A 22,357-nucleotide genomic window follows, 5' to 3' on the forward strand; every position below is an offset into this window, starting at 1 on the left:
ATTCTATTACTGCTGCTCAACGCAACGTTGACGCAACTGCGCAGCGACGCTATTTTCCATAGCGCTGACTAGATGTTCAAAAGACGCTAGTGTAGGGTGGCTATTAAGATTAAATTAGAACTGTGACCGCAGCAGCCTTAATGTTGCAACAATACTGCTACAGTGGTGGTTTTAACGCGGATAATGTTACTGTGAGTCTCTTTTATATGAGCAGTAACGAACAGCAATACTGCTGCTGTCGCCATCCGAATGTAACCTTAAGAGCCCGTTCCCACTTCTCTTGTCAGATGTCGGACCCGGATTTTAATCGGATATCCCAGTGTCAGAACATTTTATATGAAGCTATTCACTCTTGCCCGACACCGATTTGCCTGCAACTGGGATATCCAATTAAAATCCGGGCCCGACATCCGACAAGTGGGAACGGGTTCTTACATACATATTTCTGGTCAAAACTTATAGTGAATTACGAGTATTATTTTTATTTCAATGGTGATCTCAATAATCTGTTTCGAATACCATTTCAGACTACTCAGACTTAAAAATTTAATCAGAAATAATGGTATGCTTAATCTTCCTCAAAACAGGCCCTGTTCTGACTCTAACCGAGGTGTTTCTTTGACGACAGCGTCCTGACACACATCGTGGTTTCTGAAGATCATTACTGTGTAAAAACCTCGGATTTGAAGCCGGCTTCTTCCTTCGACTCTTCGACACTCCATAGCTCACATATTTAGACAAATTCTCATGCTCATTATTCACTTTCTTATTTCCTTTATTCCCTTCATGAGCGTCTAAAATGTCCTGGATACTCTTGTACCCCTCCGTGTCTTCAGGGCTGGTGGCGTAGCTCGAGAATTGTGCGAAATTTTTGACTGCTAAATTTTTTAGAGCGTCGATTTTCTTTTTCTTCTCTAACAATTCGAGCGTTTTATAATAGTTATACGTTGCTGGATCAGTAGATTGGCTGATTGGAGTGAAATCATTGTAAGGAATGAATTTGAAGGATGGTTTCGTCGGCTTTGGATCGAATGCTTCTATATTCTGTTTTGTTAAAAGATTATTATAACTGTCGAAAGAATAAAGGCTTGATTGCTGGGTCAAGTCCCTGTCTTCTCCGGTGTCGACGTACCGTTCCTTTTTCTCTGATGCCTGGTTTCTTAAAGGACTCAAGTCGACCCCAAAGGACTGGTTGGGAGGTATGGTGGACCCGAAGAGCTCTCGGTCGGAGGTCTTTCCGTAAATTTGTTCGAAAACTTTGTAGTCGTCCGTCCAGAATGGTGACAGACCTGTAAAGGAATTCAGATTTTGATATATTGCATGTATATTTATGCATTGGGAGCTTCATTTCAACAGAGAAAATAGTTTAGAACTATAACATAAGCAAATCCGTTGAGCAAGCTAGGGCCTTATTTATTTATGTATGTCAATCAAAAAAATATTGTGAGGCAATCGTAAAAAAAAAACAACAATCTAGTCTCACAATAAACTCTAAACAATAAATAATAGATACAAGAATACCTAGGTATGTAGGTACCTATAATATATTCGTACTCATCACACAAATAAATTGTCTTGCCGGGATTTGTACAATCCATCTAACAATCCATCACAATGACCAACGGTGCTAAAATTCCGTCTATATAGTTTAAATTCCACCAGAAACTGTTTCTATACTACTTAACGGCAAAACTAATAAACTTAGAGCTGAAATGATTACAATGATTACGAATTACGAGTGAGGCGAAAAAGCAAGTTTCGCAATTTCTATATTGACATCAGAGACAGATAAACTACAGAATGGTAATTTCCATACAACGTCAAGATCCTTGTTATTGTTATAGGTATAATTACGTGGTCTGAACGTTTATGCGCGGGCTGCCTGGTAAGGCAACTAAAAGCAATGATCGTGCTCCATGTGGCAATAATGGTGTATTCCCATTTGTCCCCGCCGGGCACAGATAAGAATAGGCATTCGTAATTCGTATAAATCATTCCCATCTGTTTCAGCTTCATGTACCAGCTACGTGGGGCGGTGTCACGTGGAGCGGGGACAAATAATATCCACTATGCCATGAAGACTGTCAGTCTTTACCGTTACCTCGTCTCTGATTGATATGCAAATAACAGTATTAAATAAGTATATCACCGTTCGGCGTTCGAGACGTAATACTTTCGTTTTCAACATTATATCGCTACATTTATGTATTTGTTTATGTAGCTGAGTTGACAAAATTAACTGATCTTTTGTAATCCTTATTGCAAAGAGATAAAGTCCATATATGATACGGTCAGTGACGATGAAAGGTGACGAAGTGACGTGACCACTTTTCCGTTCAAACGTAGTCCCCATTTGCCTCTGATTATTAACATCATAGAAAATATACTTAGGTACGCAATTTGATGTATATTTGTCGTGTTCAGATCTTGGAAATGATCATTTCATGATGTGGCAATCATTTCATGATATGATCGGTTGGCCTTGCTTATGAACTAAGCAAACCTACCCTAACCATATCATGAAGTGATCAATTGAGGGCAGCGAATGACCGTTCGTTGTGGAGATCTTTGGGGGAGACCTTTGTCCAACAGTGGACATTTTTCGGCTGAGATGATGATGATGATTCTTTAGACAAGTGGACTTACCAGGTGTTTTGGTAACTCCACCGCCACCGTGCACCGCCGCGGTCAACACGCAGATCGTGCTTAGCCACTGCATCTGGAAAATCATAATAATCATTACAACTTAATTAATTGTGAACTAAGTAGAGCCGTGTACTAACAAAATTACAATAGCAAGAAATGTTACGAAATTACAAGGATAAATTAACATTTAAAACTTTCGCGTTTTGAACACATATTAAATCACATTTAAAATCGGGTCTATCACGAATTTATTTTGTTACATTTATTTGTGCCATTCTCAACCAAAGGGGTACTGATTGTCGGTTGTCAATAAGGCGCTATTTCCATATGGTTTCCATTTGAAATCACCCTTATCGACAAGCGACAATGTGGTACCTTTTGGTTGAAAACGTCATATTTACCGACATTTTGACACAGGTTTCACTCCCCGATACCACGCGACGACGATTCGCGATAGACCCGATTTTTGATATATCGGACTTATCGGAGTAGCGAGGGTTCACAAACCTCTGAACAAAGCCTCTATTATCAAGGTGTTAATGTGCACGTTCAGATATTATTGAGTACCTTGACCGCTGATCTGATGACGATTGTACCTTTACTACACAAGAACAAGAAATAAATAAGTTAATACTTATAGGTACGTATAAAAGATGGTTTAGGTTGCATGTATGTTTACCGCTATGGACAATAATAAAGTGGGAAAGTGAAGACCTTTTTATCGGCCGCGGCAAACGATAGATATGAAACCAATCAGCTCGCAAAAACCGTGGGAAAGATAGTATCGGAACTAATTTCAATGGTTTAAATAAACGCCCTAATGAGGCAAACGAGGTGGTAGTTTTTCTAAAAAAGAGACAAAGAAGTGAAGCGGAAGAAGTGAGAGTAATCAATTTTCTATTTATAACTGACATGAATTTCCTTGTGTGCGTAGGTATACATAGTTTCCCTATCTCTGCCGTTAGGAATCCCGTTTGAAATTGGAATTTGTTTCAAGAGAATTACTATGGAAAATAGCGTCGCTGCGCAGTTGCGCCAAGGTTGCTTCGAGCAGCAGTCATAGAGTTACTCGTGGCTGACGCTCCGGAGACGCTAGTGTGGAGTGGCCCTTATAGTTGGCATGGTGGATGGAGGACGGGGTAGTGGACATCCAACAACCTGCTGGGTAGACATTATAAAGATGGCCTGGCAGGGATCTACACAGGCATGGGCCTGTGTAGATCTAATAATGGTATTAGGAAGGCGGAAAGTCGTGCAGAACGGAGAGCTTTGATGCACAAAGGAATTAATGTGGCCGCGACACAGTCATAAGGAAACGAGGAAGAAGAGGGTTGTAAGGGTTTCAAGGCACTATGAGATTAAACAAACTTTGATACCGAATTTTAAAATTATCATTCTGAATGATTACTTAAAAGTCAATTTCACCAGCCCCCATGAGGACGCAACTCGAAAGCAAATTACTTCGCCATTTCTTGTGAATAAAATGGAACTTTCTCTTATTTTTAAAGAATATAGAAAGCCTTTATCCTTTATATTAAAATTCCATTTTAATTTTTAAATTCACAAGGACACAGATAAACATTTTCGAAAATCGTTCTCGATTTTTATAAGCAAACCTCTTTATCAATGTTGCAATTCATACTCTATTTAGAAAAACCAAATTCACCGTTGGTGCCCAGCTTCGCCCAAGCAATAGTTATTTGTGCAACAAGAGAGGAATGTTGGTTTTTCTTGCGAGTGTTTATTTTGAGTCCCGAGAAAGCGAAAGATTCTATAATTGAATCACGAGCGAAGCGAGTGATTCTTAGTTAGCATCTTGAGCGTAGCGAGGGACTTAAAAACACGAGATGTAAAATAACTTTGCTCTCATGTTGCACATATAATTTTTCACCTCAGTAGTGAGAACATATTAAAAGTTAAAATGTATTTCGAATTACACATATATAAATATAAAACGAATTTGTAATTGAAGTATGAAGTGGCAGCTCATGGCCTTCACAAAATTAAAAAGCTACTTTGTTTCTCCCTGGGGTGACGAATTGACTGCTGAGGTGAGAAATTGATTTTCAATTAATTGCAACATTGATAACGGGGTTTGTTTATAACTTTATAAGCAACAGGATATGTAGGGTCAGCTTACCTCGGCTCTGGTTACAGCATCGCGGTACGGTCGGCAATGAAAGTGCTCTGGATACGCTGCCCGCTATATAAGCTTTCGTTGAGCCAACGACTGACTCGCTGCGACGAATTTGGAGGAGGAAAGTTTTGCGGCGAATGTCCGTTCGCTGTAATATGTATACGGGAATACGGGGTACAGTCGGCAGCAATGAAAGTGTGTTGGATACGCTGGCCGCTATATAAACTCTCGTCGGAGGCTGCGTCGTTGCGACGAATTTGAAGGAGGAAAGTTGCACTCGGATGTTCGTTCGCGGTAGAAGGCATGTTACAAGAAAGAAGTCCAAAATTTGCTAGTAAAATTGCCTATAGTGTAGAAAAAAAGAGTTACATTTGCTTTGCTTGGAAATTGAACGAAACAAAACAAAGCAACTCTATTCCAATTGATAATGACTTAAATTGCATGGAACTTAACAAATACGTACGTACTATAGAGCTACGAAGCCTCCGAAAAGTTAGAATGTTCTCGTAAAGCGAAAATTTTTACAAGAAATAAAGGAAATTTCCGTAATGGGGAAAATTTCCTCCTGCGTAAAAACATCGAATGGGTAGTTTCTAGTTTTTTGAAAACTTGTCTTGCTCTCGGCACGAAAAATCTAAATATGTATGTTGCCGGACGAGCATTTTCAATGCTAACAAGAAAAGACAGAATATTATTATTTAACACCGGCCAAGTGCGTGGCGAACCATGCACAATGGAGGGTTCCGAACCTTCATAAGGTATAATCCGTTTTTGCTGCTGAAAAAATATATATAGTACTTGTAATAGTACCTACCTGAGTTCGACTTTTGGCACATAATTTTTATGTTTTCTGCAATGCAAGAAAGAGCACTCAGTTAATAATTGATGACGGAAAGAAAATCCGCGCTACGAGGCCGCACCACACGCAACGAGAGGGAAAGTCAAGTTCAAGCTCCTGCGCGTCCTGTTTCCTCAGTTTCCTGCTGCTACCGGTACCGGATATCAGGTACCAGTTACCGGTACCAGAATACCAGATACCGGAATAGAGATATTAGCTGTTTTTAACTTCACGACCTTTTTCTGTCCACCTACGCCCTTGTCTAGGGCCCTTAGCAATCTTTTTTTTTATGATTATAGGAGACAAACGAGCACACGAAGTCACGAATGGCCTGATGGTAAGCAATTACCGTTGCTAAAGGACTCCCGCAACACAAGAGGGATTGTCAGTGCGTTACCGCTCTTTAATCTTAAGAGGTACCCCACACTAGCGTCTCCCGAGCGTCAGCGTCTAGTCAGCGCTATGAAAAATGGCGTCACGGCGCAGTTGCGCCAACGTTGCGTCGAGCAGCAGCCATAGAGTTGACTAAGACACCGACGCTCGGAGACGCTAAGTGGGGGTAACCCCTAAGACCCTGGCGAAGATGAGAATTGTATTTGGGGGTTTGCAGAGAAAAGTTTACTATTTACTTTATTCGAAAAACTATTTTTTTTGGGTTATTTCGACTTAGAACCACGAGGACTATTGATTGAAGCAGAGAAAAAAAGTGTCCCCAGTTTTTCATACAGATTTTAATTTACGTGTATTTTGAGACGGTCCATCGGGCCATCCATACAAAATGTATGTGAAAATGCGTCACAAAACTGACATTTTGTTGCAGACATTTTTTTTCTAATTAAATCGATAGCCCTCGTGATTTCAGAATCACGATATAGATAACACAAGAGTTGATGGCTTTCCGAAAAAGCAAATGGTGGGTATACTTAGTTACTTACTACTTAGTATCTATTATATAGTGAATATAGTGATTCTTCAAAAGGATATCATATCATAGCCGCCATTTCACGGATTCTTCCATAAAAACGTAAGTTTTTAAGTAGTCGCCTTTATTATCTTTCGTGGTAGATTCTGGAGCAAAGAATATAATACCTGGAGCCCGAGGCCCACGCGATTCTAAAAGGTCGAATTTATTAAAAAGATCCTCCGATTAAATACTCAACCTGTATGTCAAATTGAGTTTCCACGCTAAGAACCCACAAAGGGTTGCAAAAAAACCTCTACGATTATAAGGCTCAACGTGGAAATCCAAATCTCAGTACCTTATACTTAAATAAGCAAAAAAAAACAAACAGCCTAGGGTAGGTACCTATTAGCAAAGGGGATATAGCGGTACTGTCATAGTAAATTTTGTAACTACAGTAAATTCACTGCCATCTATCGACATACATTAACACTAAAAATGAAGATTTATAAAAATACGATAAATATGGATAAATACAAATACAAAAATACAAATACAAATAATTTATTATCATAAAGGTTGTTTACATGTGCATCGATATATCCGAAATGTTTTTTTTTTATTTGCATTAATCATTTTTATTGGATTTTTAACCAGTGTCCTTTCACTGATATGCGTTAAAATTATTAATAACAAACGAAACCGTCAACGCCCTCTATACGAGAGTCGGCCAAAGGTAGTGGCGCCATCTGATCGAGAATCAAATTTTCGTGACTTTCGAGGCACGTTTTTTCATTACACTGTATCCATCTATTACGGAGTTATATCTATCTTATCTTTATCTTTGCTAGGTATCGCGAAAAGTAGGGTCATGAACTCATGAACAGTTAAAAAGCACTGATTCATTAAATTTTCCTATGTGCTTCGATTTCGATTGATGCTCAATGAAGCTCAAATCAATCGTATCTCTCGGATCGCGCAACTTTCTACGGCGTGCGTGTTTTTGTTGCAAACGGGACCGCCATTACTGCGATTGAAGGAAAATTGCTACGTGAGGGCGTTCACTTCACTGTGGGTATACTTAGAAAATAGCAGGAAATACCTGATGGAGCACTCGAGATTTCACTAATGTACCTATTTTTAACAATAAAAATCCCAGCAAAAACATTCTCATGTAAAATGTTGCCAAGACGAAACCATAAGGCTCGCACTGTCAACAAGTTATCAGATCTAGAGAAAATTGAAATTGAGGTTGAAATGATTTGATATAAATAATTGAATTGACTAACTTGGCGGTTTCACTCACGTATTTTTAGTCACTCGCGCGTCATGTTTCGGAGAGCTTAAAAATAAGTGAATGAAACCGCTAAGTTAGTTAAGTTAGTCACGATAGTTTAAGTTCGATAATTGAATTGAATTGCAGGGCCAAGCTTCTAACTCTACAAGCCCTAACTTCACAAACTCTATACCTTAGTGTAACCACAAAATATGTGGCTTGGCCGTTTCGCTACTGTCACATGGGCGTATAAGGTGAAAAATTTATTCATTCTACATCCACTAATATTATAAATGCGAAAGTAAAACTGATGTTTGTCTGTCTGATGGAATTTAGTATAGTTACGAGTAGAGATAAAAATGTTTACTAGCTGTTTTTACAAGTTTTAATAGCTGAGGTAGATGGCGCTGGACGGCGCCGTACGTTTTGTCGTAGGTAGGTACCTACTTAGGTAAGGAATTTCAAAGGATTGTTAACATAATCGCATTCTGTCATTCCGGGCTAAATGATTTTAGTAAGTCAGTTGTTAAGACCTATCTTAACAAGTAGGTAACAGATAAGTAGGTATTAGCATACCTAAATACCTACTTACCTAATCTAAACAGATTAAGTCTCTCAATCGTCTGTATGTGGCACCACAGTCCTATGATATGTAAAGGTGACATCCACCGAAACTATTGTGTACTAGTATAAGTGCTCAATAAGCTGTTAGCTATGTCAATGTATGTTAGTTCATAACCAATCCGTAGTGTCATAGTGTGGCGCTGTAATTAACTATATAAGCTTCTACATGTATGTAGATAAACTCACTTTTTCTAACCAGCCTTCTGTAAACATTAAATTTAGATATCAGTATTCCCTGCTTTCATTTGGTCGCCATTACCTCTAACCTCTAACGCTGAACATCAGTCAATCATCAGTGAGTATTGAGTATTGGACCTAGGATTCGAACCCACGACCTCTGGTTCGAAAGTCGCGAACCACAATTTTCTTGTCAACACGTCGAATGGTGTGGGCTTGACAAGCAATTTACTATAAACACAGCAATCGGACTGGTTAGACACTCTCTTTCCTTGTGCAAATACGTATACATTACATCTAGTTTAGCGAGATACCTACACTTGTACTCTACCACAGAAATAAATATACCATAAACTCTTTATTGAGTTTTGCGGGGCTATGATTATGGTAAGAATACTCTGTATTTTATTAAATAAATAAACAAATAGAAGACGCAAATGCATCTCCTTCGCGTGTCCGAACCCCGACCAAGCGTCGAGGTTGACCGACGCTCTTTACAGCTCCAACAGCATCCTGACCATGATTGCGGACAGGGTTGATAGCCTGTATATAAATAACTGCTGCATGATTCATGTGCGCAGGAATGGGTAGGTGGGCAGATTTTCTTTAAAGTGGTTTTTGAGAAAATCTGCTTACTTATTTATTTTAGAAACTAGAATTTTATATAGTTAGCTAGTCAGTAAATAATTATGTATATACTAACATTAGCCTTAAGATAAAACTGTCACTAACACAAATTGATCCAAGTTGGTCCTTAATAAATGAATTTATTTATTTATTTATTATTATTTACAGTGACCGTGAAAACTTAAAAAATGCTTCGTTGCATGATAATTAACTGCAACAGCCCAAAAACTGCGAGCATCCAAAGGCAAGAACAGATAAGTAATTTTAAAATTATTTTATGCGTAAATTTTGTATGAAAAAGTCGTCACGCTTGGTTTCAGTACAAATCGTGGTATTTGCGTCATCTAGCGTATATATTAAATTTGTGTACTCTACACTGTTTGTCATCGTTAAAGAGTTCGCAAAATTTTATCTTATGGAAAGTTTCAGAACATGACACTAAATGCACTGATACCAAATATACTCATGTTCGAGACGACATGAGCGAAATAGATTTCTAGAAGACCTAGACAAAAAACCGGCCAAGTGCGAGTCGGACTCGCGTTCCAAAGGGTTCCGTTCATTACACAATTTTTAACAATGTATTATTTTATGTAAAATGTGAGTGAAATATCTTAAAAAACCCGTAGGGGCCGGATCAATAACTAAGTAATTAAACCCGACTTACGCTTGACTGCACATTTCTAGTAATTTTCCTGTCATCTATAAGTAAAGAACTATTTTAAGTATTTTTTTCAAAATTTTAGACCCAGTAGTTTCGGAGATAAAGGGGGGAATGGTCATTCTTTGCCTATTTTCTTGAATAATTTCTAAAATGTTTATCCTAAAATTATAAAATATATATATTTGAAATTCACACAAGGAGCTCTTTCATTTGATATGTAACACGATATAGTTTAAAAAACTTTTTTTTTTCTCATTTACCCCCCTAAAGTAGCCGCCCTGTTTAAAATTCATTTGTTTACGTTACATGTCCGTCTTTGAGTCACAAACTTACATATGTGTACCAAATTTCAACTTAATTGGTCTAGTAGTTTCGGAAAAAATAGGCTGTGACTGTGACAGACGGACAGACAGACAGACAGACGCACGAGTGATCCTATAAGGGTTCCGTTTTTTCCTTTTGAGGTACGGAACCCTAAAAAACAGACCCTCTATAGTGCGGATGGTGCAACTGGCACAACAGTTTGGTGCAACCAACCCTTAGTGTCAGATTTTGTAGCAAAAATCTGACACTAGATTTTTTCTCTACCACCAGCTTGGGATCCTGTAGTCCACCTGATAAAGGAGCAAGCGAGACATAGACTGTGAGACCGTAGTGTTGGATGATGCTGGACATTCTGATGTTTTGAAAAGATGTGTCCCGCCGAGTTTGTTGCCGGTCCCATATTGGGATACCCTCCTACAATTTAGGAGGGAATTAAATCTTCTCGGGTCCGTGGTGTAGGGTTGGAGCCGGCATAGTTTATTTTTATCGCGTATATATATATGTCTTTACTTGAAAAAAATAATAATAATAATTATAGTGTATAACTAGCCTTATGAACCGATTTTGCATGTACAACCAGCCTTAAAGTTTGTAGTCTATGATTGTTCATTATTTTAGTATGTGGGTATTTTTGCATTTTGTAATTTTTCCTCAGTCACCCGTTGACCACGAACGCTGTAAAGAGTTCGAAACGTCGGGATGTATTATAAATTCAATATACGCGATATAATCCGTTTTCATAGTTTTATTTCATGAGTAACTATCGCGGTAACCGAAGACAATATTAAAGCAGTTAAATTAAATACTGTCACAACAGGGTGAGATATCTGGGGCAGATTCAACTGGGTTCAATTTGCCAGATCCCAAACAAAAATATCCTCCCAAAAATACAAAAATATACTATACCGAACATTCTCCTCATGTGTGAAAGTCAACACCAACATTGGCAAATTCACCCTGTCCAAAATTACAGGGAGTAAAAGCGAGAGGATAAAAAAAATTAAATTAAAAACCCTTATATTTACTAGGGAATAACTTTGTCTTCGGTCCTGACAGGTTCAACTGTAGCAATTGTTTCCTTTGATGTACTTAATTCAGTCGCAGTTTGTTCCTTTATAGTATTTGATTCCATTTGATCACTTGGTTCTTTTAAGGCAGTACATTTTTTTATAACAGTTGAGGCCTTTGAGGCAGTTGGTTCTATTGTACAAATTGGCTTTGTCGAGGTTGGCGGAGCTAAATTGATAATTATCGCAGTATTCTCTGCATTTACGTCCATAGTTAGACCCTGAGGTTCGTTTTCTTTAAGTAACGCCATCTCTTCTTTCCGCAGTAGTTGTATTCCGGACATGCTTTGCAAGGTGTTGAGATGTTTGATCCACTTCTCGTTGCGGATACATGATATTTGGTCTTCATCTTCATAGGTTTTTTGGAGCTGTTGAGAAATGTACAATTTTGAATAAGAAATATGATTGAATAATAACAGTTACTATTTTTTTTAACCCAAAAGTGAACCTAAATGATATTTAGATTTGGATTTACTTTATTTAAAATATGTGAATTGTTTTTTAGTGCTTTTGAGATTTGAATAATATGTGAATTGTCAGTTGTCAGAATTGTCATTTATGACTAAAAAACCGGCCAAGTGCGAGTCGGTTTCGCCCACCGGTTCCATACTTTTTAGTATTTGTTGTTGTAGAGGCAACAGAAATACATCGTCTGTAAAAATTTCAACTGTCTAGCTATCACGGTTCATGAGATACAGCCTGCTGACAGACAGACGGACAGACAGACAGCGGTCTTTGTAATAGGGTCCCGTTTTTACCCTTTGTACCCAAACCCTAAAAAGACAAACCATATATCAGTAATTAAGATGACTTTCAAATAAAAGGGCTCAAGTTTTAAAAATAAAAGGGTACTCCTTAGTATTTTAATAAATATGGAAGAAACAGCAACAAACCTGAACATTCAACTTCTTAATATCCTGAAGGTTCTTCTTTGTCTGTAGATCTGCCTCCTTTTGTTTCAAGACCTCTTGCAACTTGGCATCCCTGGCTGCATCGCTCTGGTGTATCGGAGTGCTACCAGGCTCCTCCGAGTCCAGACCTTTGTTGGATCTGTCAATTTCTGACCAAGCCATTGTCGATATAATTGACCCAGAAGGGGGTATAGGGCCATATGTCATGACCTTGAGACTCTCAACTTCTTCATCAACAGTGAGTGCTTCGTCATGTTTCATGCGTTTAGGCTCTTCATAACCGAAAGGCCATGTGCATGTAGTGTTCTCACAGATGACTACTTTTTCATTAAAGTTTATGAAGTAACAGCGTACAGCACTTTTGCATTCTGGACAGTCCTGAAAAATATATTATTTTAGTGATTTTATTAATTTTAAAATAACACTGGATGAAATATATATGTGTACCTTTACATATTGGCCAAATGGAGATTCTTCCACTTCAGGTACTTGTAATATCTGAAAACAACAAAGGAAAGGTGTACATAATATTGTCTTCGGTTACCGCGATAGTTACTCATGAAATAAAACTATGAAAACGGATTATATCGCGTATATTGAATTTATAATACATCCCAACGTTTCGAACTCTTTACAGCGTTCGTGGTCAACGGGTGACTGAGGAAAAATTACAAAGTGCAAAAATACCCACATACTAAAATAATGAACAATCATAGACTACAAACTTTAAGGCTGGTTGTACATGCAAAATCGGTTCATAAGGCTAGTTATACACTATAATTATTTTTCAAGTAAAGATATATATATATACGCGATAAAAACTATGCCGGCTCCAACCCTACACCACGGACCCGAGAAGATTTAATTCCCTCCTAAATTGTAGGAGGGTATCCCAATATGGGACCGGCAACAAACTCGGCGGGACACATCTTTTCAAAACATCAGAATGTCCAGCATCATCCAACACTAAGGTCTCACAATCTATGTCTCGCTTGCTCCTTTATCACCTTTTTCCTTTTTCCTTTTTTTAAAGGAAAGGTGTATCAGTAAATAAATTGAAAAACAACTATAGAAATACGAATGTTCTAAGTTATTGTAAGTTTATTTTATTGATTTAGGTTAGAATATAACTTTATAAAAGAGTATATAAACTCACAGCTTCTATTTCGTAGTCAAGACCGTGTAAAGCCGCTGGTGTCTTTCCGCCGAGTGCCTCAACCACCGAACATTCTTGCATTGCATTATCTGCAGACGCAGCTTCATCTGATAAAGGGTCTCTCATTTTGCAAATAATGTATTCGATAGTTGTTTTATTTAATTTTTGAAAAACTCTTGATTTTATGAGATAGATACTATCTATACTTAACTACTTTTCCTAGCAATGAGACAAAATTTTATAACTAAACAAACTGGGCCCGGCAAGACGCACATGCCCCAGTTTTATTTTGTTTTTGTTTTGACTTTTTGACACTTTAGACATTTGCGTTTTTTTTTATCTGTGCATTCGAAACCGGCAATCAAAGTCGATCAAACAGTCAATCAATAGTTCAATTTTTTTGGATGAATCAGATATTTCATTTATTATAGTTCCTAATTATAAATTAATTTGCTTTTAACGTGTCTGGCTTTGAGTGAAAAAAAAAGTAGGTATGGTAAATAAATCTCGTTTTGTCGGAACATGAATAACATGATACAAACGAATATGCGTTGAACGAAACCCATTTAAAGAGGTTTTTCAATTTTTGTTAACTGCAAGCGTGCTTGTTTCGTCGCACATTATTTTTCACCTTTTTAAATCGTTGATTACATTGACATGCGAATAGCTATTTATGGGGGTAATTATGATTAGTAAACTTATAGTGAAAGAGATGAATTCGCTACGTAGCGTAGCTGTAATCACAATCTCTAGAAGTTTAATTCAAAACTGCAAGCATTTGAAATATGCTTGAGGTAAACATAGCTAAAAATACGCTAGCTCATTTTTTTTTTCATTCCAGCCAAAGTCCGGCCTGACGACGAACGTACGTGAACGTACGTACTACTTGGTACTACGTCATTCATCATTCATCGTTATTCTGTTCAGTCAGTCGCCATAAAAAATAGCCCAAGTTACTCGTTTTGAAATAGTATCCCAGCGGAAATACTGATTATAAAGCTTTCAATTATTCTACTTTGCAGAAATAACTACAAAATGCCAGTTAAAGCAGTCTGTGTGCTCAACGGCGATGTCTCCGGGACGGTGTTCTTCGATCAAAAGGTACGTTTTGCGGTTTTTCTTTCTATTATATCATTGGTCAAACTTACACATTATTTTGATCCTACGTTCGTATTTATCGATCGTAATTAGATGTTTCTTTATATGTTAATGCTGTATAAGTAGATATGTTATGTTCTGTTATCTATCTTTAACCGGTTAAGGTAGGTAAGTAGAGCATTCTAGAAGATTTTCCTATTTGTACACGATGTTTGCTTGTTAACATGATTCATAATTAAGTTTTACCTCCACATCATACTTATGGAACATTTGCATACCCACCTTTAAGGATAAAAACATGAACATCTTAAGATTTAAGAACCTAAACTTGTGCACTTAACAGGTTTCTTATTAGAATGAGTATCATGATTTCTTAAATATTTTGGCATTGAATTAAATTGCGTATAGGTATATTATATTAATATGGTAAGTCGTTATCTGTTTCAATGATTTCTATAAGGACAAACATTATTATACAATTCATTTTTATCACCTTTTAAAATAAACAAACCTACTTATTGATACAAATTAATGTTTTAAACCACTGTTTGTATATTTTTTTGCCACAATATACAACATTTAAATGTCACAATAGCATTAAATGCCCAGAGGTTTATAAAAAGGAGGAAGGAAGTGCAAGTCGGACTCGCCCACCGACGGTTCCGTACTTTATAGTATTTCAAGTATCAAATATCTTTATTTTGCATAAAATATGGCACAAAAGATGGACTTAGCAACTAAACAGCACATGCATACTTCACAAGCAACTGGCATGCAAAAAACAAATGCGAGCTATGCTGTTTGTTGTTATAGCAGCAACAGAAATACATCTTTGAAAATTTCAACTGTATTGATCACGGTTCGTGAGATACATCCTAGTGACAGACAAACGGACAGTAGTCTTAGTAATAGGGTCCCATTTTTACCCTTTGGGTACGGAACCCTAAAAAGGTCCCCGTTCCATTATGTTTTCGGAATATTTTGACCAATCAAATTGCATTTGTCTGCAATTTTTAATTCGTGGGCGGCTAGCGGTTAATTCTCTGTTCCTGCGTACCACTGATGTCAAAAGGAAGTACCTACTTAGGATGGCATGCCGTGGCATATATGCAACCTTATAGGTATAGAGCATTACATTACAGCTCAGAGTATGGAATTCCCTAGATTCATCGGTCATTAGTAATGACCTTTAATTTAACACCATAATAATAGGGGTTAAACAAATTAGTAGTAGTAGTAGTATATCACTTTATTGTACAAAAAAAAATTAACACGTTCAAACAGGCAATAGTGTTAAAAATATTTAAACTTATCCTTTAACTGTTAAAATATCTATTTCAGGATGAGAAGTCACCAGTAGTGCTCTCGGGTGACGTGAAGGGGCTCACCAAGGTAAGTGTTTTTAACGTTAATAATAAAATATTAATCTGTAGTGTTCTTTTGATTGTCAAAAGCCGGGTCAGAAAGGCAATGATAGGAAACAGAATAGATGTAAATGTATGCGCGCAGTAAACAGGCCGCGGCGCGAGTCACCGCGACCTTGACTCATAATTATTGAGTAAGAATGACTTGAGGTTTTCAGTTGGTTTTATTCTATGTCACAACGCCCGTGTGCAATTAATGTTTTTATTAGATGATTTCTACTAATATTATAAATGCGAACGTAACTCTGTCTGTTACCTCTGCAGTTCTGCATAAATCGCTAAACCGATTTAGATGAAATTTGATATGGATATAGTCTGAGCCCCGAGGAAGGATATAAGATAGTTTTTAGGGTTCCATACCCGGTGCGCGAGTCCGACTCGCACCTGGCCGGTTTTTTTTATATCTAATCTAATACACCCAATAATAGTAGTAGTAATGAATAATAGTAGTAGTATAAAAAACACACAGAAAGAATGCAATGAAAGTGTACAAAGGCGAACTTATCTCTAAGCAACTGAAGGGAATAAATAACAGGGACCGGACAACCCTTTCCGCGATAAAACCCTTTCAATGGGCGACACTTAAACACGGCTAACTCATTGAGAGACTTTCCCTTTTGAACTGCAAGCCCATTCATACCCTTACCATTGACTAACCCTTACCGAAAAGCTAACCAAAAATAAGGCTAGCTCCTTATAAGGGTTACCCTTATCTTTAAGCGCTTTTTATAAAGGTTTCCCTTTGCGTGAAAGAGACAGGATTAGTATATATCTACGGTAGTGTATGAAAAGGAAAGAAAATACGTGCCTAGTCAAAGAACGCCGCCGACGATCGCTCGGATTCGAAGTAATGTGTGCTTTATGAACAAGGTAGACGACTTAAATTAGCACGCTTATATGCTAAAAGGCAAGCCCTTTATAAGGCTAACCCTTATAAGCAATATGCAAAGTGTTGGTGAGCGGATGATAAGGGTTTTGTAAGGGTATTTGGGCTACCGATTACTCAAATGTGGACAATGTGGTAGCTTTATATAAGGGTTTTTAAAAGCAAAACAAAGGGTTTCGTCTGGCAAAGGGTATGGTGAGTTAAGCCTTATGCAATACCCTTATAAAACCCCGATAAGGGATAGCGGGCCGGTCCCTGATAAATAAGAAATTATTACCACAACCATAAGTGACTGGTATGCAATTTTTTAATGTATATACTTCAATGTAATTTGTGTTGTCAATACTAACATAGTGATAAGTACTATTGTAACTAACCAATCATTTATGGATCATTGATGTTCGAAATAAAGTCTTAATAATAATAATAAGTGTCACGGCAATTTATAACTAACTCTTTCAGTGCCAAGCCATTTCCAATTGAAATTGAACCCACCTAGCGGGTTCTTGGCACTGAATAACCTTGTAAGGTGTATGAAAGAACGTTCCTAACTGAATCAAAGTTGATAAGTGAAAACTGATTGCCAGTGTTTCAGTATTAATTAATTAATTAGTACATAATTACAATACCTTCTAGACTACCTACTCTACCTAGGTGTTCTTATGTTTTAATCAGTTCTGTTGTTAAGTGATCCTGCAAGCATTTATACTGATTACCTAGTTTAATTACCTATTTACCGCCGTCCCAGTGCGATAAAATCAAAGTCGAGTGTGCGAAATAATCGAGTCGAGCACTTGTTTATATTTTATATGTTAATCACTTGAAAATAAGTATAAATGAGAGGCCAGTAAATATAGAAGGCTCCATGAGACGCCGCGTGCTTTATCATTAGTTAAAAATGACGCTATTCATGTTTACATTTTAGTGTCGTGCTTATGAGTATGACACCTCAGCCACCTGGCATCTCATACTTAATTTTAAAACGCAAAATTGTACTTAACTTGCCTCTGTTACACCCAGCAGCAAAGGCGCATATTCACTTTATGAAAAAATTCTATTCAAAGTGCACTTTTGCGGCTCGCCTCGCTGTACAAAAAACAAGCTTAAAAAAGTCTTCATTTTTAACCCTCTCAAAGACACCTTTATCAATAGATGCGCTTTAAATGAGGTTTTTCAATGATGTAATACCGGATTTTTGAGGGGAGAATATCCGCACAAACATATCGCATTATTGGTCCATTCAATCATGAAATCTTAACAATAAGCATACTAAGTTGTTCGTCTTTTTCAGGGCAAGCATGGTTTCCACGTGCACGAGTTCGGTGACAACACCAACGGCTGCACGTCCGCCGGCGCGCACTTCAACCCGGACAAGCAGGAGCACGGCGCGCCGGACGCCGCCATCCGGCACGTCGGGGACCTCGGCAACATCGAGGCTACCGCTGAGAAGGGAGTCACTAAGGTAGGACACTAACCGGACGGGAGCACGATTTCGGGGACCTCGGCAACATCGAGGCTACCGCTGAGAAGGGAGTCACTAAGGTAGGACACTAACCGGACGGGAGCACGACGTCGGAGACCTCGGCAACATCGAGGCTACCGCTGAGAAGGGAGTCACTAAGGTAGGGCACTAACCGAACGGGAGCACAACGTCGGGGACTTCGGCAACATCGAGGCTACCGCTGAGAAGGGAGTCACTAAGGTAGGGCACTAACCGAACGGGAGCACAACGTCGGGGACTTCGGCAACATCGAGGCTACCGCTGAGAAGGGAGTCACTAAGGTAGGGCACTAACCGAACGGAAGCACAACGTCGGGGACTTCGGCAACATCGAGGCTACCGCTGAGAAGGGAGTCACTAAGGTAGGACACTAACCGGACGGGAGCACGACGTCGGGGACTTCGGCAACATCGAGGCTACCACTGAAAAGGGAGTCACTAAGGTAGGGCACTAACCGGACGGGAGCACGACGTTGGGGACCTCGGCAACATCGAGGCTAACGCAGAGTAGTTATCAGTGGTAAAAGGTGGGAAAAGAAATCCCAGTAATTACCACTGGTAACAACAAATTTATTATATAAAAAAAAATTACTGTTCAATTATATTTTTTGATAAAAAGATCAAAAAATACCATTTCCTTGCTTATTTGTTTTCTTCTTAGTTTCATTGTTGGAATAAAATTCCTTATTGAGATTCCTAGTTTTGCCTCCGGACATTTATTGACAACAACTAAAATCAATAGCATAAGGCAGGGGTTCCCAAACTGTGCGCCGCGGCGCTCTGGTGCGCCGTGAGGCAATCCTTCTCACCATGTTTCCTATCTATTTCAAATAGCCTAGAGGTTAGGGCGCCGCGATTTAATTTTAAGCTTGCAAGTGCGCCGCGGACTGAAAAACATTGGGAACCCTAAGGGGATGACTTTCCACTGAGGCAGAGACGAGCGGAGATGAGGGAAGCAACCAATAGCATTAGTCGTAATCCATCTCTTCTCCGCTCCGCCGGATTACAACCAATACTTTATTAACCGAGGTTGGTTCCTCCGCTCGTCTCCGCCTCAGTGGAAAGACAGCCTTAAGGTATAGAACAACCCCTAATTTTGCCCTTAAAATGTCAGGTGTGCATCCAAGACTCGGCGATCTCGCTGCTGGGCCGCAACAGCATCATCGGGCGCACGCTGGTGGTGCACGCGGACGTGGACGACCTGGGGCTGGGCGGGCACGACCTCAGCAAGACCACGGGCAACGCCGGCGCGCGCATCGCCTGCGGCGTCATCGGACTCGCCAAGTCCGACTAGATGCCACGTTTCGTGCATAACCTCTAAATGTTAGGGTAACACTCGTAAACGGACGTTTTGCGACAAAACGAGCATTTATACAAAACGACAACCTCAAAATGTTACCTCACAGTAAGCACTATTTCCTAAAAGAAAATTGTTTGATATTGCCCAGATATAAAGTTTTAAGACTTGGCAAGTCCGACTTGATAACTTGTTTAATATGTCACAAAATAATCGGTTTTAACGGCTAACCTATTATGGTAACCTTGCATTTAAAGGAATTGTGTAGTCATAATTGCTTGAGCGATTAAATATCTCAGCTCATGAGACAGAAAGTCAAGTTATCGTATATTTAATAAGCAAGTATATTTGTGACTAGAATGATGCAATATTCAAATTTCATTTTGTGCTTATTTTTACCATAAGAGAATTGAGGTTTACTAGTGCACCTAATGATCTAATCATTAGATTCTAATGAGTAATGAACAACTGAACACATGTACAATATAAGTGATCTTTGCCTATGAATATGATGTTGGTTATATGCCAATGGCTTTGAATATGAGCCATCTGAAAAAAATTGTTATAAAATTATCTATCACTATGGCATTTGATTTTGTTTTTTTTTATTTTTATTGGTGCAGGGAACATCGGATCTGCATTTTGTTTCAATAAATAAAATTAAAACTTTTTTGTTTTTATTTTCTTTTTCACATTCCTGCATGAATATGAAAAAATATCCTTTATTTATTAGAGTAATTCTCTATGCAATATATGAATATATCAAATGTAATAATTAGATTGTGTAAGCTTTAAATAAATATTTATTCTCTGAAAAGATTTCCTTTAATCAGCAAAATTTATATGTAACCCAAAGAACACTATTTACCAAGCAGAAGTTTTCCATTCATGTCTGTACTAGTCAAATCGTGCGTATAAACCTTGTATTAGTTGTGCTGCTGTATAGAGCAGAAATAAACATTTTCATACAAAAAAGCAGAAAAATTCGGTCAGGTCAGGATCGTAAGGAACAGGAATGTTTCCACCACCATGTTTAGAAAGAACTAATATAAAATTAACAACGACTAGAGCAGCGACAAAGAGGGTCAAACTATAAAATAAGGTCTGGTCTGAAAGTAATGGCAGTGGTGGATTTGCCCTAAGATCCAGTAGGTCTGGGCCTAGGGCAGCTAGTAATTACTACAGGCCTGGGGCTTAAGGCAGCTAGTACTAACTAGTCTTACTACAGAGCCTGGGGCCAAGGTCGGCCAAGACTGCAAGTCCGCTACTGAGTAATGGAGAACCAAAATAAAATAAAAATAATTGCTATGAATATTTTATTTGGCCAACAATGTGCTCCGCTACACCAGTATGGCTAAAGAACAGGTTGCAGGACGAATCATGAGCCTGGAACATCCTAGGGCTCCCCCGACTCCACTGCCACAGGCAGTTCTCGAAGCTCTGCACACTCACCGACGCCCAATACTGCTCCGTTTTTCTGCTTTTTACATACTCCTCAACTTTCCTGCTAACTCGCTCCACAGTTGCTGGACTGAAAAACCCTTTAGCAATGAGAAGAGTTATTCTTGAAGATTTCAATGCATTTTCACTTTCTGGTGGGCTGTACGAACTAATATATGTCTCTGTCGGGTTTGTATCAGCTTTATGTGCGAGCATACCAATCCATTCTGACATCTCGTCTAGCTCTGCATCTAAAGCAGGTATTTCTTCAACGGAAGGTGATACATGGTCTATCTTTACAGTACATAAAGCTACATTGATATCATTATCATAAAAATACTTGGCTATTGATGATGGGCACACATCTTCACTTGTTGGCTCCCATGATACGAAAAAGTCGAATGTTTCAAGTTTATCAAGGCTAGATGCAATTTTGGCATTATGTTTTAGATTGCTCAAGTCTATTTTTACTTCGTAAAAGTTATGTGGACGTTTTGTGCCTTCCAAGCCTAATTGTTGGTAAATGAAGTCTAAAACATGTAGAGTTAGTATACCGTCTGGTGTTATCGCAGCACAATTTTCCACAACACAGTTCCTAACTACACTCATACAAAGTAAACTTCCTTTCTTCACAAAGTTTTCAATGAAATCCACCTTTATGAATTCTGTAAGAGGACAGTTGCTGGCCTTGTAATATTCCGTGTCTTCTGTAATTACTTCTTCTATGGAGCTTGGAGAGTGTATTTCATCAGGGCATGTCACAATTAAACTTTTATAGAATGTGTTTAATCGAATGCTGCTCATTGCGCCTTCAAAGTTGTCATGCGTCTTGGACGAAGATATTATTTTCGGAGAAGGAAAATTGTATATCTCTGGACACAGCATTGTTGTGGATATTTATTACTATGTGAAAACCATGTTAAAACTAAAAGGCTGCTCCGAACCGGCTATAACTTGTTTTGTATTTCTAATTCACTAACCTCAAAATATTTTTTCACTTTTTGTTTTGACATGCGTGACAAATTGTCAATGTCAAAAATTGATTTTGACACTGACATTAGATCTCATTAGATAGACATTTTTTTTTTATGGCATCGCGCTCCTGGCGCATTCAGCCAAACAGATAGACATTTTACTCATTTTCACACCCTTGGTAAGGCTATAGGGCTAACCCATACTGCCTAGTCATAAATCTGCCTTTATTGACAGTTGTAAACTTTCTATTATAGTTGGTCACACCAAATTGTCATTAAATAAGAACAAAAAAACTATACTCATCCTTTTCTTTTGGGTGCTAGTACGAGTGTAAGACAAAGATAATAGTTGGTCAAACCAAATTGTCAGTAAATAAGAACAAGAAAAACT

The 22,357-nt window shown here is 38.3% G+C and overlaps 4 protein-coding genes across 7 annotated transcripts in view; 1 reads left to right on the forward strand and 3 right to left on the reverse strand.

Moving 5' to 3' along the window:
* LOC134744700 (superoxide dismutase [Cu-Zn]) overlaps window positions 1-20,222 on the forward strand; it is a 183,509-nt gene extending 163,287 nt beyond the window's left edge. The window contains exons 1-5 of one of the 4 annotated variants that reach the window (XM_063678610.1): window positions 14,175-14,213; window positions 14,371-14,449; window positions 15,788-15,838; window positions 18,048-18,218; window positions 19,370-20,222. In XM_063678610.1, coding sequence (XP_063534680.1) covers window positions 14,384-14,449; window positions 15,788-15,838; window positions 18,048-18,218; window positions 19,370-19,549 — 468 coding nt within the window. In that variant the 5' untranslated portion in view covers window positions 14,175-14,213; window positions 14,371-14,383 and the 3' untranslated portion in view covers window positions 19,550-20,222. Of the gene's footprint in view, window positions 1-14,174; window positions 14,224-14,244; window positions 14,450-15,787; window positions 15,839-18,047; window positions 18,219-19,369 lie in introns of those variants that run through there. The other 3 variants (XM_063678611.1, XM_063678612.1, XM_063678609.1) reach the window with 3 other exon arrangements.
* LOC134745057 (uncharacterized) lies at window positions 89-4,925 on the reverse strand. Its single transcript, XM_063679033.1, has 3 exons — window positions 4,787-4,925; window positions 2,647-2,719; window positions 89-1,289 (listed from the first exon to the last, which is right to left on the reverse strand). Exons 2-3 carry the CDS (start codon window positions 2,717-2,719, stop codon window positions 547-549), a joined length of 816 nt encoding a protein of 271 aa, XP_063535103.1. The 5' UTR covers window positions 4,787-4,925; the 3' UTR covers window positions 89-546.
* LOC134744641 (uncharacterized) lies at window positions 11,104-13,640 on the reverse strand. The gene is made up of 4 exons (XM_063678531.1): window positions 13,349-13,640; window positions 12,640-12,690; window positions 12,175-12,570; window positions 11,104-11,649 (listed from the first exon to the last, which is right to left on the reverse strand). Exons 1-4 carry the CDS (start codon window positions 13,472-13,474, stop codon window positions 11,239-11,241), a joined length of 984 nt encoding a protein of 327 aa, XP_063534601.1. The 5' UTR covers window positions 13,475-13,640; the 3' UTR covers window positions 11,104-11,238.
* Window positions 20,223-20,851: 629 nt separating the features above from the next.
* On the reverse strand, window positions 20,852-22,060 carry LOC134744638 (ribonuclease P protein subunit p40-like). The gene has a single exon (XM_063678526.1). It carries the CDS (start codon window positions 21,875-21,877, stop codon window positions 20,858-20,860), a length of 1,020 nt encoding a protein of 339 aa, XP_063534596.1. The 5' UTR covers window positions 21,878-22,060; the 3' UTR covers window positions 20,852-20,857.
* Window positions 22,061-22,357: the final 297 nt, after the last annotated feature.

This window comes from Cydia strobilella, chromosome 10 (genome assembly GCF_947568885.1).
Source record: "Cydia strobilella chromosome 10, ilCydStro3.1, whole genome shotgun sequence".
Classification (NCBI taxonomy): Eukaryota; Metazoa; Arthropoda; class Insecta; order Lepidoptera; family Tortricidae; genus Cydia; species Cydia strobilella.

Coding starts and splice junctions, on each gene's coding strand:
- LOC134744638 (XM_063678526.1), bottom strand. CDS start 21,877: ATGCTGTGTCCAGAGATATACAATTTTCCTTCTCCGAAAATAATATCT.
- LOC134745057 (XM_063679033.1), bottom strand. CDS start 2,719: ATGCAGTGGCTAAGCACGATCTGCGTGTTGACCGCGGCGGTGCACGGT. Junction 1,290..2,646: donor TGGAGTTACCAAAACACCTG/GTAAGTCCACTT, acceptor ATTCCTTTACAG/GTCTGTCACCATTCTGGACG.
- LOC134744641 (XM_063678531.1), bottom strand. CDS start 13,474: ATGAGAGACCCTTTATCAGATGAAGCTGCGTCTGCAGATAATGCAATG. Junction 12,571..12,639: donor CATTTGGCCAATATGTAAAG/GTACACATATAT, acceptor TATATTTTTCAG/GACTGTCCAGAATGCAAAAG. Junction 11,650..12,174: donor TTAAGAAGTTGAATGTTCAG/GTTTGTTGCTGT, acceptor ATTTCTCAACAG/CTCCAAAAAACCTATGAAGA.